This window comes from Haliaeetus leucocephalus, unplaced genomic scaffold (genome assembly GCF_000737465.1).
Source record: "Haliaeetus leucocephalus isolate CR32 unplaced genomic scaffold, Haliaeetus_leucocephalus-4.0 Scaffold228, whole genome shotgun sequence".
In the NCBI taxonomy this organism is placed as follows: domain Eukaryota; kingdom Metazoa; phylum Chordata; class Aves; order Accipitriformes; family Accipitridae; genus Haliaeetus; species Haliaeetus leucocephalus.
This window is the reverse complement of record NW_010972664.1, coordinates 18,029,391-18,043,300: the sequence shown is the minus strand read 5'-3', so window position 1 is coordinate 18,043,300 and position 13,910 is coordinate 18,029,391. Positions and strand designations below refer to the sequence as shown.

At 47.4% G+C, this 13,910-nt stretch overlaps 1 protein-coding gene across 1 annotated transcript; it reads right to left on the bottom strand.

Annotated features, from left to right (window-relative positions):
* Positions 1 to 329: 329 nt before the first annotated feature.
* On the bottom strand, positions 330 to 12,922 carry LOC104831681 (group 10 secretory phospholipase A2-like). Its single transcript, XM_010567423.1, has 4 exons — positions 12,752 to 12,922; positions 9,501 to 9,666; positions 3,743 to 3,849; positions 330 to 567 (listed from the first exon to the last, which is right to left on the bottom strand). Exons 1-4 carry the CDS (start codon positions 12,792 to 12,794, stop codon positions 404 to 406), a joined length of 480 nt encoding a protein of 159 aa, XP_010565725.1. The 5' UTR covers positions 12,795 to 12,922; the 3' UTR covers positions 330 to 403.
* Between the last annotated feature and the right edge of the window lie 988 nt (positions 12,923 to 13,910).

Sequence of the window (13,910 nt, the reverse complement as noted above, 5' to 3'; positions counted from 1 at the left end):
TTCCAGACTGGCACACCTCAGGTCTTCAAAGGCCGGTGTATCTTTTCACAGAGATGGATTTCTTTTTTTTTCCCCAAGCCAGTCCAGCAGAAGTCTCTACATGTTTTCCAGATCATGTGCAAATGTGTGGGAGCTGAAGGTCAGGCAATGTGAAAGGACAAAAAAGCCATTTGGTAATGGGTAATGTGTTTCCACTGCACTGCAGACCAAACCGTCTGTTTCTGCAAGGGCTGCGATCAGAGCAGGATTTTATCCTTACTTCAGCATATATGTTACCCTGTCTCTCCCCTAAACCCTAGCCTGATACAAATTCTTTCACATCATTGTTAGCTCTGGTAAAAGAGGTCAAATTTTATTCCAGCACATTCAGATTCAAAGGGTTAGAAGAAAGGTCCTAAAAAGACTACTCTGCCCCCCCATATCTGAAATGGCATGTGGGATGAGTCTGTCCACATAAGAAGTCTGGCCAGAGGATGAAGTGTGGGTTGTACGACGCTGCTCCCCAGCATTTCGCTGCTTCTTGGTCACACAGGCACACCATTTTTTCACACCGGTCTGTCAGGTTATCTGCAAAAGAAAATGTGAGCGGAGGATGAGAGGTTCTGTATCAGTTGAAGGCAAGAAAGTTTTAAGAGGAATGATTCCCTAATAAAGTAATACTTAGGGAACAGAGGCTGTGGGAGCAGGAAGAGAGAAGGACCAACATGTTGTGTTGTGTGTGGACCTGACCCTCCTTTGTCCTGTCTCTGTCAACAGGTCTGACCTTAACTGTGACCAAAAGCATCAAAAAGTAGCAGCTAAACATAAATTGGCAATGCTTATAAAAATCTGTCCAGGACAAAGCGTTCCCTGCTTCTAGAACTGTGTGAACAATGGGAGTTTAGTTCAGCAGCTGAAGCTGAAAAAGAAAATTATTTTAGCTTAGCCTGAGCTAAAAATATTTCATTTTCCCTCAGTCAGTCAACTTCCCTTTTAACTCCTCCCTGTGCACATCAGACCAATTTCAAAAGAAAAAAATGCTGCTTTGAAAGGAAGAGTCTCCCAGAGGGACATTCAGAAACCCGAGGGTATAGAAGCACCCACCGGGCATCCTTCACTCATGCTCCATGAGTTGCTCTTACATCTCTCTGATCACTGCAGGGGAGCCAAGGAACTCCACAGCGGGGTCAGGTACCTGATTTTTGTGAGTCAGCAGCTAATGAAGCTGATCAAAATTATATGTGTGGAGCTATTTATAATGCCATTATATGACTACATGACTAGGTAAGGACCATAAGGACCATCAGAGCAACTAGCTCAGGTGGCTATATTGCAAATGGCTGATTTTGCGTTAATGAACCCCATCCCACCTATAGGTGGCTTAAATGCAGCCGTTGGGCTAATATTATTTCAAAGCACAGTGCCTTGTTTATTTGAGGCTGCTACTATAGATTATCTAACACCAGCCAAACCCCGCACTAGGCAAAGTTTGAAGTGTGACTTCATGCCAGTGCACATGGGATTTGCTCCAAAACCAACTGCAAAGAGTACAGGAATCTTTCCAGATTTCACTGGACTCTGCTGGATCAACCCTGTATCTGATAAATAAGAAGACCCCATATTTCTTAAGCTCTTCTGAAAAGAATCACATGTTTACTGATAAAAAGTGTTTCAAGGGTCCCATGGATGAGGACTCAGCACTAAGTCCATTTTTTTCTTAGCTACCAGTCCTGCTCAATTTTCTCCTTGCCCTCTGCTCTTTGAGTTCTTCGGTTGTGCCGTGCCAACCACTGTCAGTCTAATGTGAGTACAAGAGTCTGGCTTGGCAGTCGTTTCTGTTAGAGCAGAATGATTTTTTTGACCAGCCCCCACAACTTACATCCTTTTCTATATTCCGGGTATTTATTGAATGGAATTAGCCTACATGTGATGGCATCTCTGGACTGAAAAATATGGTTTTGCCAATTTTTTTCATTCCATGAACAAAACTGCCTAACAGTAGCAAAAGGAGGAAAAGTCCCAGGTAAAATGAGTTTCTGTTTAATTTACCTGAAAATATCTGTGTTTATGATACAGTGCCAGGCAACAGGGATTTATATGCTCTTGCATAGAAAGGACAGTGCAAGCAGTTCTGCTTCTAATGCTTCTGGACATCACTACCCAAGGCCCAGCAAGCATGCCTGGAAATTTAATTCTTCATCCCTTTTGTTTGAATGGGATCAGACAATATACCTTCACACCTCAGTAAAACCTGCTGTGCTGTAACCTGGGGTGGGAAATTTGCCTTCAGAACACATTTCTATTGTTCCTCCCCATGGGGGATGTCAGGGGAAGTGAAGCCTGCCGAGGGCTTGTGGAGAACAGTTGATGGATGCTTCTCAGGCATTGCCTGGACATCAGTTAAGGAATGAATGGCATTTGTTTAACTCATGCTTGTTAGCCAGGTTGGAGCAACAGCTGCCCAGTGCAGTCTTATGGGACATTCTTTGCACGTGTCTTGTGGACTCGATGATACGCCTCATATCTGCAACTAGGATTGTTCCTTCACAGCAAAAAGAAACAGGGTTTTCTTTTTCAGATAACAATAGCTAGCAGATAATATCAGTCAGCTATGGAAATATGGGTAAGCAGGAGGGAGAGCAGTTACACATTAAAGCAATACATTCCTTAGCCGGCACTTTGTATTTAATAGGTTGTTCTGGCACTTGGAAAAGAGCAACTGCAGATGTGCTGTGACCCATCCCATATCTGCAGGCAGATTTTCAGCTGCTGGAGAGGCTGAGGATTGCACCAGTAGAATATGGTCTTCTGATAAGGTGGAAACACTCTTTTAATGTTCAGGCAAGTAGCTTTGATGGTACAGGGACAAGTTTTACTCTCACATGTTTCTTTTCAAACTTTAGAAGTGTTCTACAATGGATTTTACCATCAGGGACTTTTTGGAGACTTAGAAATAGAAGTGACAAATTCTAAGACTCAAGTCATCTGGTGTATGTCAAAACAAACTGGTGTGAGCCACTGACGGGCTGTGATTGTGCAATTCAAGACCTTCTTGACTGGGTACCAGCTGTAGAGCTGAGCACAGCCCACACTCACTGTATGCCTGCGGCATTCGAGAGCATTTGACTCCGCAAGTTTCAAAATCCCTGCTGGAGCCCTAGGGCTTTAGGCTGGAGTCCCACACGAGGCAAAGATGCAGGCTGGCACCCTATTTAACCTGTCTTACAGACATGTGTAATAGCATGGCTTTTCTCTAGCAGCACATAATGGTAAGTAAAACAGTGAACAGTCCCACTGGATGGAGGGCCAAAACTGCTGTGGGATGACCACCCCTGCAGAAGTGGTGACAGGCAGACCATTGCACAGCTTTGGGAAGGCATCGGTAAGGAGCAGGTGTGCTTAATGCAGGTGGGCAGAGAGCCTCCGGAGAGGCTTCTGTATCCGTGCCAAACTGAGACGGCTTGTTGGCTCCATGGCCCCCGCTCCCACTCCTCAGCCTGGGGAGGACTCCGGTTACCTGGGACAGCTGGTGCTGGGGCTCCAGCCTTTCTCCCAGCTCCAGCTGGGGACTCTTGGCAAGCCCAGTGATCCAGGCAAGGGACGGGAAGAGAGCTCAGAGGAGAACAGACATTGCCCAAAGCGGCTTTAAAACCATCTCAGCATACACAGACCTACCTCTGAGGCCCACAAAGCCCTTAGGTCAGCCTATGCGCCTGCAGAGGAGGGAGCGAAACAAACCCAACGTGAGCGAGCATTTCCTTACCGCACCGCACGGCGTTCTGCTCACATGCCCAGCGGTACTGCTGCGCCTTGGGGCTGCAGCCTTCCTTCTCTGCCTTGTCATAGCAGCAGTCGTGCCTGTGGCAGCACCTGGGAGAGAATAAAAGGTAGAGTTTGGGCTCAGGCATCCTGCATGTTTTGCTCAGGGGTGTTTGCTCGTACTCCGGGAGTGCTCCACTCACGCACCACTTAGGACAGCAATGTTTGCCTCAGCCTGTCAGTAAATCGTCTGTCGATGAACCAAGCATCCTGGCATCTCTTTGAAAATTCACATGGCTCAGGAGCTCATTAAAGCTATATTTTGTCCCATAACCACCATGCTTCTTCCCCTGAGCTTTCGCTCTCAGAAAGGCAGGTGTGGTCAACACGTGATAATCCCACTCACTGAAATGGAGCTGAAGCGTTACTATGAGGTGCATGACTGTGGGTCACCAGTTTAGGCTTAGACCCATCACAGAATTCGGAGTCGGGATGCTTTTCGCCTTCCTCAGCATCACCGAGCAGCTCCATCTCTCCAGTTCACCTGGACCTGCCACGTGCTCTTTGGCCCATCCAGTTTCTGAGAGCTGGCTACAAACTCATCAGCCTCAATGGTGGGATTCATATCAGTTAACTTCAGGTCCCTAAATGTAAACATCTCCATCTAAGGCATTGATCTATGCTGCCTTTATGCATGTCTGGGGCACAGTTCGTATTATCGTGCTGAGGAGATCTAACATAGGTGAAAAACATTGCATTTGAAAGTGCAATTGCTTCTCATTGACCATAGAGGGGGCTGAGGGTGACTAGCTCAGCTGATGGTATCTGTCCTACACACTAGTCAGTGAGATGATTCCCAGTGTAAATTACTTCAGAATTTATAGAAAACTTGACCCCACTTGAATTTTATTCTGGTAGTTCAGTGACTCAAAATACACTGAGAAAAAATTCAGCATTTAGAGAGGTTCTCTGCCAGACAACCAAGGTTGTTTGAGCAACGATGCGAGGTCACAGGCTGGAGCCAGAGAGGAGTAAGCTCCTGCATTTCCAGAAGCTGTCCCTGCAAGATCACTGGGACTCTACAGAGAAACCACTCTACTAATTGGGAAGCATCAAGGCAGGCTGATCTTAGGTGTAAAGGAGGAGCAGACAGCTTTTAGAGAAGCTCTGGAGTCCTAGATGTGAATATGTTCAAGACATGGATGAGCTGGCCAAAAGGGAGCATGTCTGTGCTGGCTGCCCAAATCCAGTTGAAGACCTTCAAGGCCTGAGGTCAGTGTACCTGAAAAGCCAATAAAAGTCTGCAAAACACTCTAGGATCCAACATTATATCCCTCTGGAAAAGTGGAAAAAAGCTGCAAGAAGGAAAAAGGTCCCTTGTGCAGGAAGTGGGGCTTCTCCAGAGACCCACTGGGAGCTGCCGGTACCTTACCCGAGCGCTCAGGAGCATCACAAACTTCATCACCCTCTGCTGCAGGAGGATTTTGCCCTTTTAGAAGTTGGTTTACGGATATGAGGGCTGGTGGGCTGTGTGAGGTGATAAAGCCCAGGAAAAAATCGACAATTTTTGAAGTGCGAAGAAGAAGATCCACCACTGATGCAAATTCTAATAAAATGACTGCAACTAGCTCAGGTGAATCATGTGAAAGAGACAAAAGAATCAGACCAGCCAGATCAAATTCAGCCTTCAAGTAACCCCTGTGATTACACACAGGCTGAATTTAGTCCGGTGTGCTTTCCCTGCTGACTGAGCTCCCGATTTAGTAGTTAAAGTAGCAATTTCATCCCACAGATGAGTCTGCAAACTAAATGCCCTTTTTTTTTCAGCTTGCGAAGATGGAACCTGTGTACTGATTATGACCAGACTGCTCACTGCATTGTGAAACCTAGAAATGTAAGTTAGCAGTAGCAAACTAGTATGTCCCTCCATGCCAGCTCCTCAAAGGACTTCAGAATGGGACTAAGCCCTATGGGATATACGTATCTAGAAGTTTTCCCATGAGGAGTTACAGCAATTGCTGTAATCGAGATGACCTTATTCAGCCCATGGAACTGGTTCTGTTGGACATGACGGCACTAACAGGCTGAGGGTCAGATCTTTAGTGATCCAGTAACACCTCACTCCTGGGCTTGTCCTGAAGACTTGAGAAGTGAAAGGCCAAAGGAGAGAAGAATTCGCAGCCTTGTGGAAAGTGTGTAAGTCTCAGCTTTCTCCAATGTATGAGTCCCTATGGAATGTGCCATATGATATGACCAGGATGGACTATGCACTGAGCTACAGCTGGGGCACGTGTCATCTGGAGGAGTTGCTGTAGCTGAGGGCATCCTGGCTAACATACCTTAAGCTGTGGCACAGCCTCATCTGTCCTCAGGGAGGTAGATGGCAGAGCAGTCCCATCATGGGTGTCTCATATATGGGGGACAGAGCACAAGAGGCCACGGTGGAGAGCCACAAATCAGGCTGAGCTGAGGCGGAGTGCCAGCTGTAGAAATCACAGCGGTTATGAGGTCTGAAGAGTGAATCAGCAGTCAAATCGGTAAAGTTGTCAGTGATGGAGGAGCGTGGGGAAGAGGAACAACGCAAAGGTAGACAGGCAAAGGGAGGAGTTAGAAGCCTGTGGGCCAAAGGAATGAAATTGCTCTTCATGGAGAGCCAGAGGGAACGAGCAGAAAAAGGTAGGAGAAGAAGTGAGAATGGATCTTGGAGGGGGCAAAAGAGGGTCTGTGAATCAGGCATGGACAAGCAAATGAGCACTAGAGAGGTGTGCTAGCTAGCTGTGAGAACTCGCTGCTCCTTAGCTGCCTTGGTGAAATCAGCAGGATTGCATAAATTCCGCAGGATTTGGGGCATAAGTCTGCTTCCCCTTACACCGACCGGTTCCTCCTGATGACACCCATAACTGCAGCGGGGTGACATGTAGCTTACACCAACAAAAAGCAAGAAGAATTTGCCTCATATGTTACAAACATCTCTTTCAGATGCTCTGAAAGAACTGCCAGGGAATGAAGAGTGAGGAAATCTATCGTTGTCCTTTGCCACCTTCGATGTCTGTCTGAAAATGCCCTTTTCTGCACCTGGGTCAGAGCGTGACATTAAGCTTTTAATAACCTGCTAACACTTGGTTAGAGCAACGCAAACAGAGTCAGCCAACACTATGGCAGAGCACTGGTCAACAGGTATGGAAAACAAATACAACTGCATCATCTAGTTAGCAAGCAACCTATTCATCACCTCTGGGCTACCAAATGGCCGTAATGGCTACAGACAGCTCCGGCTGGCCCTCAGGGATCAGCTGGCCAGACCCCTGCCGCTGAGCAAATGCCATTAAGGTAAGAATTTGTCACGTTGTATTTGTCATGTCAACAACACAACCACCACTGTGTGTCCTTTTGTCTTGCTTTAACACAGCAGCTGAGGGGAAATCTTACTCTTCCCTATGGGTTTGCCAGAACTTAGATGAGCCATATATGCCACCCTGCCTTTCATGGCATTTGGGGTTTTCAGGGAGGTGCTGAGCACCTTCAGGTCTTCCTTTACAAAATGGGTTCTGCAGCAAGCCAGGGGAACAGAAAGGGAAAGGAGAAACAAATCTATTGACTTTCTTCAGAAGAGATGCTATTATGTCTTGAAGTGATGGGCCTGTGAGAGTGGAACAAAAGGGAAAAGGTAATTACTGGCAACTCCACATCAAAGTCGGTGTGTGAAATAAACCTTATAAAAGGATTACCCACTCAAAGGCTTTTTTTTTTTTCCCCATAAAAGAGAGGTGCTTAGAAGCAGGCTAGCCCTGTCTAGACAGATTGACTGAATTACTCACAAGAAAATTACTCCTTTTGTAGGGGTCTCAGTAACAAACCTAGAAGTGTCAAGGGGGTGAGTCATTTCAAACAGTGTATGTCACTCAAAGCTAGTAGTTTTGCCACTCTGCTTCTTTCTTTTTTAGAATGGCAAATATGGAAAATAATGTGGTCACTTTCACAGGCATGGGGTACTCAACCAAACTGATTTTTGCACTCCTTCTCAGTAACAGATATCAGAAGATTCCTTTAGGAAACATAAAATGGAAAATTTTAGGGCTAAATCTAAATATTTTTCTGGTTTGGTTTGGGTTTTTTTTGGTTTTTTGTTGGGTTTTTTTTTTTTTTTGCAGCCAAGCATTGCAGCTAAGGGATAATAATGAATGCACTTAAAGGATCAAGCTTCCTTTTTACAAACTATCTGGTACTTTGAGCCATTTCCAGTTGCAGAGTCTCATTTTCTGCCATTAAGATAAAATCCATATCTCATGGAAATCAAACGGCAGCAGAAACACCAGCTGACAAACACGTGGCCGTATTTTACTCTATCTGTTTTTCAGGAGTGCTGACCACTCGCATTTCCCAGAGTCACCTAAACTTGGGGGTCACCCAAAGTCTGTGGAACACAGCTTTTAGGTGACTCCACTCAGCCCTTTGGTAAAAGGAGTACTCCAAATCAGTGAAGTCATGTTTTACTTTAAAGACCTGATTATGAGAGTTGGTAAAGGGCTAACAAAAATAATAAACACCTTTACAGACACTGCTGTAAGTGATGATAAGCAGGTCAAGAGATATTACTGAAAATTAAAAGAAATCTTTACACCTGAAAGCTATGACACTTTGTAGGCAGTTACTCGTTATTTGTAAGTCCTGTATTGACTATTTCATAGATTAAATGTTTCATAGGTATAAACCAAGGATGTGAAGAGACAGGTTTGGGAATGAAATGTCTTGCCGCATTAACGAAGACATCTCCACTAGTTTTAGGGGACACTTGCTCTTTTATGCCCACAGAGGAGTTGGCCTTTAACCTTGGCATCTTTCTTTTCTTCCTTTTTTGCCTTTTTCTGTCCTGCCAATTCAGCAAGAATTTGGTTTTGTAGCAATGCGAAATGTCTCCAATGGCTGGGTATTCTGGAAAGCTCAGTTTCCTTCCCAGTGATCTGCACGCTGCCTTCACTCCCCGTAAAAGCAGTGCTTGCTTATCGGTAGCACCTGGCCTGTTGACTGTAGATAAACAGGTAGACTTGTGTGCTCTGTCTTTGAGGTTTAAAACCAGACAAGTCTGCAAATAAAAGGCTCAGAGCACACAAAAGTCCACCATGCTCAAGATTTACATGTACGCTAATTGCAAATTACAAGAAAGAAACCTTTGATTGCAACACCTCCTAAACTAATTGATTTTAGCCTCGGGACTAACAAGCACAGCATCTTCACCACTAACAAAGAAGAGGGGAAATAACACCATACCCTCCCCTGTTGTTGTTCTTCCTTGATTCACTGTGAACTAAGGGGCAATCGAGGCAACAGGTTTGATTACTCCTTGCAATGATCTAGATTTCTTCCAGAGGATAAACAGCGATATTCCCATTGCTGCCATTTTCAGGACCTGGGTGCAATAACTCTCCAAATACCTTGGTCACTCCCCTTTTTTCAGGCAGGGCTTGCTCACTATGAATAAACATGCAGCTACTTCATGAAATCATATCCTGGTTCCTCCTTTGCCCTCCACCCCATAGAGTACCAGGTCTCAAGAGCTCTGCTGTCATCTAGAAGGTGGTTAAACCCTCATTCAAACCCCAAGTGACACGTGAGTCCTCACTCACAATTCCCCAGTGCTGTTCATATATACTAAGTTCCCTTTCCACGAGGCAGTAACGAGTCCATGGAGTCACAGGAGTACGAACAGAGAAGAGCGGGGAGATCTGCACCGCTTCTGGACACATAGTTGAGCTTCTTCTTACCAGTCTGTTTTATCTTTAGGCCAGCCTTGTCCTCCCAGTCCACAGTAGCATCCATAGCCAATATATGCCAAAGGAGACCGTCCCGTGCCACACGATATAGCTCCTGCCAATTCGATGATTCCTCGGGTGTGCAGTGAATGGGATTTTCCCAGAGCACCTTTCCAGACTGCAAAGACAGGACATGGCTACACACGAGGATTAAACGCGCCTGACACCAATTTTCTTGAAGCCCTTACCTGAGGGCTGGGGTAACCAGGAGGAGGACGCAGAAATACCCAAGCAGGCTATTTCTGCAGAGGGAGCTCAATTCAAGCAAGACTTACTAGCTCTGGTGCACTAGCGTGCGATTGCAGCTATATTGCACCGGCGAGCAGTGTGCCCGGTTTTGCACATCACGGAGCCCAAGCTGTTAAGCGTTGCAGGGCCTGTGCCAGCACCATGCAGAACCAGCTGGGCTTCACTGCACCCCAGAGCTCCCAAACCTGGGAACACTTACTAGCTACGCTGTGGTCCCAAGCAGGACGTGAAGCAACAGAGGACAAGCACATAACCAGACCTAACCTGGGCTCTATGGAAAAAAATGAGGTTTCTATGTTGCCCAAGATGTCCTACATTATCCAAGTTTCCCCTACTATTCAGGAGATTTTAACCCATTCTCCAGATGAAAAATGCTGGCGATATTATTAATTTGTGTAGAGGGATAGCTACAAGTCCCTCAGCCTCTAAGGCATACTTTGTCAAGGGTACAGTGCCTACATTAGCCAAGATGTATGTATATCGGCTTTCTTTTGAGCATTTGGAAATACTGGCAACACTTATATCTGCTTCTGTTATTACATTCCATTTAAGTCGTAACGTCAGGTTGGCTGCATTAATTTGGAAAAAAAAAAAAAAGGAGCTCTGTGTCAGCTGAAGCATGCGGATGGCCACCCAAACCGGTCTGGAGTTTTTTGAGTTACAAATCTTTCAAACAGTGTTGTGATTTCACATGTTAATTTGCAACTCCCTTATAAACCACAGACTCTACCTTGCAGTAACTGTTACGGAAACTGAGAGTACCCTGCCCCTAATACTCAAACCACTGTGATGCTCAGCTGCAGGCATTGATGCTTATCTTGTTAACGAGTATTTCTTGCCTGGGTTTACTGTGAAGGACCAAGTGCACTTTGCTCTGCTCTATCGTGGCTGGCAAAGCTACTCACCAGTAGCGTCAAAGCCCTCAGACCAACTGCCTAATTCATCCGCTCATCCCACCCGTGCACAACCGCTCCGAAAAGAAAAGCCTGCCGAAAAGGGGGGGGACTTTGTGGCACGCTTGGATTGAGAGGGAGGTGACGCCTGGGAGCTGGGAACCCACCACCGACGTCGCTTTGCCACTTGCCCCCAGCTATTGCAGCGTGCTTGACCTCTTCAAAGTGCGGTGCAAACACGGACTAATTAATCCCCTAAACCACCCGAGGACTCAATACTATTATTAAAACAGTTGATTTCCTTTTAAAACCTAGCCTCTAATCCCCTTGCTTGGGCCTCTCCCTGCATCTCCTGGGCTGGCTCGCCCTCCTAGCCTGATCCAAGCCCTGGTGAGGACAAGGAGGGTCTTTCCCCAGAAAGGACAAGGCAGACCTTTGCTCCCTCCCTGCAGCCCGAGCCCCCGGCAGGAATGAGCGCTGCCCTCCACCATTTTTGCCCCAGCGATCGGCACATCGGACTGTGCCGGCTTGGAGTTTCGCACAGCCCCTTTATGCTTCCCGGGGCATTCCTCGGGGATTAAATGCACATTCCTGAAAAAGTAACCGCGCCGCTCACCTAAACACTACTTGAGTGTTCGGGTTTTGTGCTAAAAACACATTAGACGGGTGTTACTTGAAACTAAAGAGACGACCTATTTCCCTTGTCTAAACAGCGGGGCTCCAGAGTTAGAAGGGGGCTCAGCTCTCAGGCACCCCAGGGGAAATCACAAGCAGTGAGCTGCTCTGGATTTGGGGTTAAAAATCATGCTTTTTCAACCTGTTGCTGTTTGCAGACCCTGAAAATGTTCCAATGGAGACAAAAACTTCTTTGTAGGCATTCAAGCCTCCTGACGAGCAGCTCGCATTTTTTTTTAGCTTTCACTGACCTCTTAAACCAGGACTGCTGGACTTGGTCTGTTGGCTGCTGGCTGAAAACAGCCGAGGCTGGTGTAAGGTAACTGCACCTCACCTAGAAGAAAGGCCATTCTTCTTTTGGGGATATCTCTGAGGATCAAGGAACTGTAATTACAGCGCAGAGCTGCTCATCAAAGTGGAGAGAAAGCCCCAAAGGGAATTGAGTCCAAAAGACTCAATTAGCGCGCTTAGGGCTGCGTGCTCTGCAAGAGCTTGAAATAACGCGGGCATCCAGGCAGCCTCTGATGTACCTGTTCCATTCTTTGAAAGCTAGCTGGGTTTTGAGCCCGACGGCGGGTCGCCGCAGCTGAGAGGTCAGCCCCAGCAAGTACGTTTCCATATTCAGGTGCACAGCTAATAACTTGACCAAGAACTCAAATTGCTTTTTCTATGCTGGGCAGCCAAGCCAACGCAGCTGGGAAAGCCTTGAAAAAGTCTGAGTCTCCACAGCAGCCTGCATTTAGCCACATCTCCCATTAGGAACATGTCCAATCATTAGTTATACTACTAACGGGGCACCTTAGCAGAGAACATACCTGCAGGGAGGTGAGCGGAGCTGGATCTGACAACTTACACTTTCTATTTCCTGCTTAAACGGGCAGCCTTTGCTGTAGATTAAGGCAAGGTTTGGGTTTTTATTTTAAAACTGTACTGCAAGTATAACCTCAGACCTGCCAGTTTAGTGTCATGTTGCCTCTGTGTGTAGGGGCTTTATGTTAGCAGACACTTATGGCTTTTTTTAACAGGCTTTTTAAAAATTTAAAAATTCAGATGAATTGAAAACTGCTTACAAAACCAGGGTATTTCTATGAAGAAACACAGACGCCAACAACTTCACAGCAAAAGCCTATTAAAAAAGAAAACGACCCGCGTTTATAGAGCCCCAGCTATGTAAACCACCAGGGAGGCGAAGCGGGCAGGCAGCTTGCACGCACAGCCCCTCGCTATAAAGTCGAAGAGTCGAGCGGTGCTTTTTTTCTTCTCACTTGGCCAAACCACACTGAGGTGCCTGCCGTGAAGCATGCAAAGCTGACGGCGAGGGGAGAGCCTGTCCCGGGATGGGGGGAGAGGCGTGGGGAGGGAGAGGGATCGAGAGGTGGTACTCACCTGCCTGAAGCAGCATCAGCACCAGCAGCAGGTGGGAGCCCATGGGCAGATCGCTCCCGTGTTCCCGTACCCTGCCGGGGTTCAGCCGCCGGGATGGCCGGCAGCACCTCGCCGCGCTGCCGAGCGTAGCCGAGGTGTGGGTGTGCTTAACAATCCTCCTGGGCCGCTGCTCCAGGGTTTATATATCTATGGCTCCGCGCCCGTCTGAAGCGAAACACCCTCTTCTGCGATGCCTCTGAGCCCCAGCCCCGGTCCAGTCCGTCCCCGCAGCGGGCTTCTCGCTGCATGGGGAGAGAGCGAGGGCTGGCTCTGTTTGCCTAGCATCGCCTTTGGGAGGGAGGGGCTGCTGGAAGGGCATTAGGCTGGCGGTCCCCAGGACAGCCTGAGACACCCAGGCACTAAGCCGGGCTCCTTCTTTAAGCTGTTTGCTTACAGACCCTGGTTAACCTCTGAGTAGCTGCAGAAAAGGGAAGCCCGCAACCGGGCTTTGTGTGGCTTGGGCTCGCTGCTGTGGCGTCCCCCTGGCAAGGATTTTCTCTTTTTATAGATCACTCTTTCCCGGGTAATTTTTTTTTTTTTTAAATAATTTTATTTTAAGAGTGATTATTTTTCATGTTTAAAAAAGAAGAGACAAAACTATAAAAGTCCAACAGAAAGAATACTGTTAGGTGCAAGTATCCAATTATAAACTGACAAACACAGCTAATTCTGCGCCACTTCCAAGGGAAAAAAACACCCTCTCGGCCTGTTGCTGCACCTGACTGACACCAACTGATTTCTTGAAGACTCCTCAGTATGTGGGTCCCAGCCACAGCAACAGACCAGCAGCTGGGGACAGTCCCCCAGGGCCAGCTGTGCTCTGGTGGCACCGGGCAGCCGGATCGGCAAGGTGACCTCCCCGTCACCCGTCAGTGGGAGAGACGGCCATGGTTGGTTTGCCTTTGGGGTTGAAACAGCTTCACCCAGCCCTCCAGGGCTTTAAGTCTCCTGCCTTGCTTGGTGCAGCAGCCATCCACCGTGTTGGGGTCTAAGCATCCGCCCCTTCCCCAGTGTGGGCATGATGGGCAGGGCTGGCTGCTCTGCTGGGAGAGGGAGGGGAGGGGATGAAGGCTGCTTGCCCCTTCCTCAGCAGCACCCCTTGCCCGAGTTCCCCATGGTA

Bases quoted from the DNA above. Each gene is read 5' to 3' on its own strand.
- LOC104831681 (XM_010567423.1), bottom strand. From the start codon at position 12,794: ATGGGCTCCCACCTGCTGCTGGTGCTGATGCTGCTTCAGGCAG. The intron at 9,667-12,751 runs GTGAGTACCACC...CTGTCTTTGCAG, and splicing joins GCTGATGCTGCTTCAGGCAG to TCTGGAAAGGTGCTCTGGGA. The intron at 568-3,742 runs GTAAGGAAATGC...TTTCTTTTGCAG, and splicing joins GCAGAACGCCGTGCGGTGCG to ATAACCTGACAGACCGGTGT.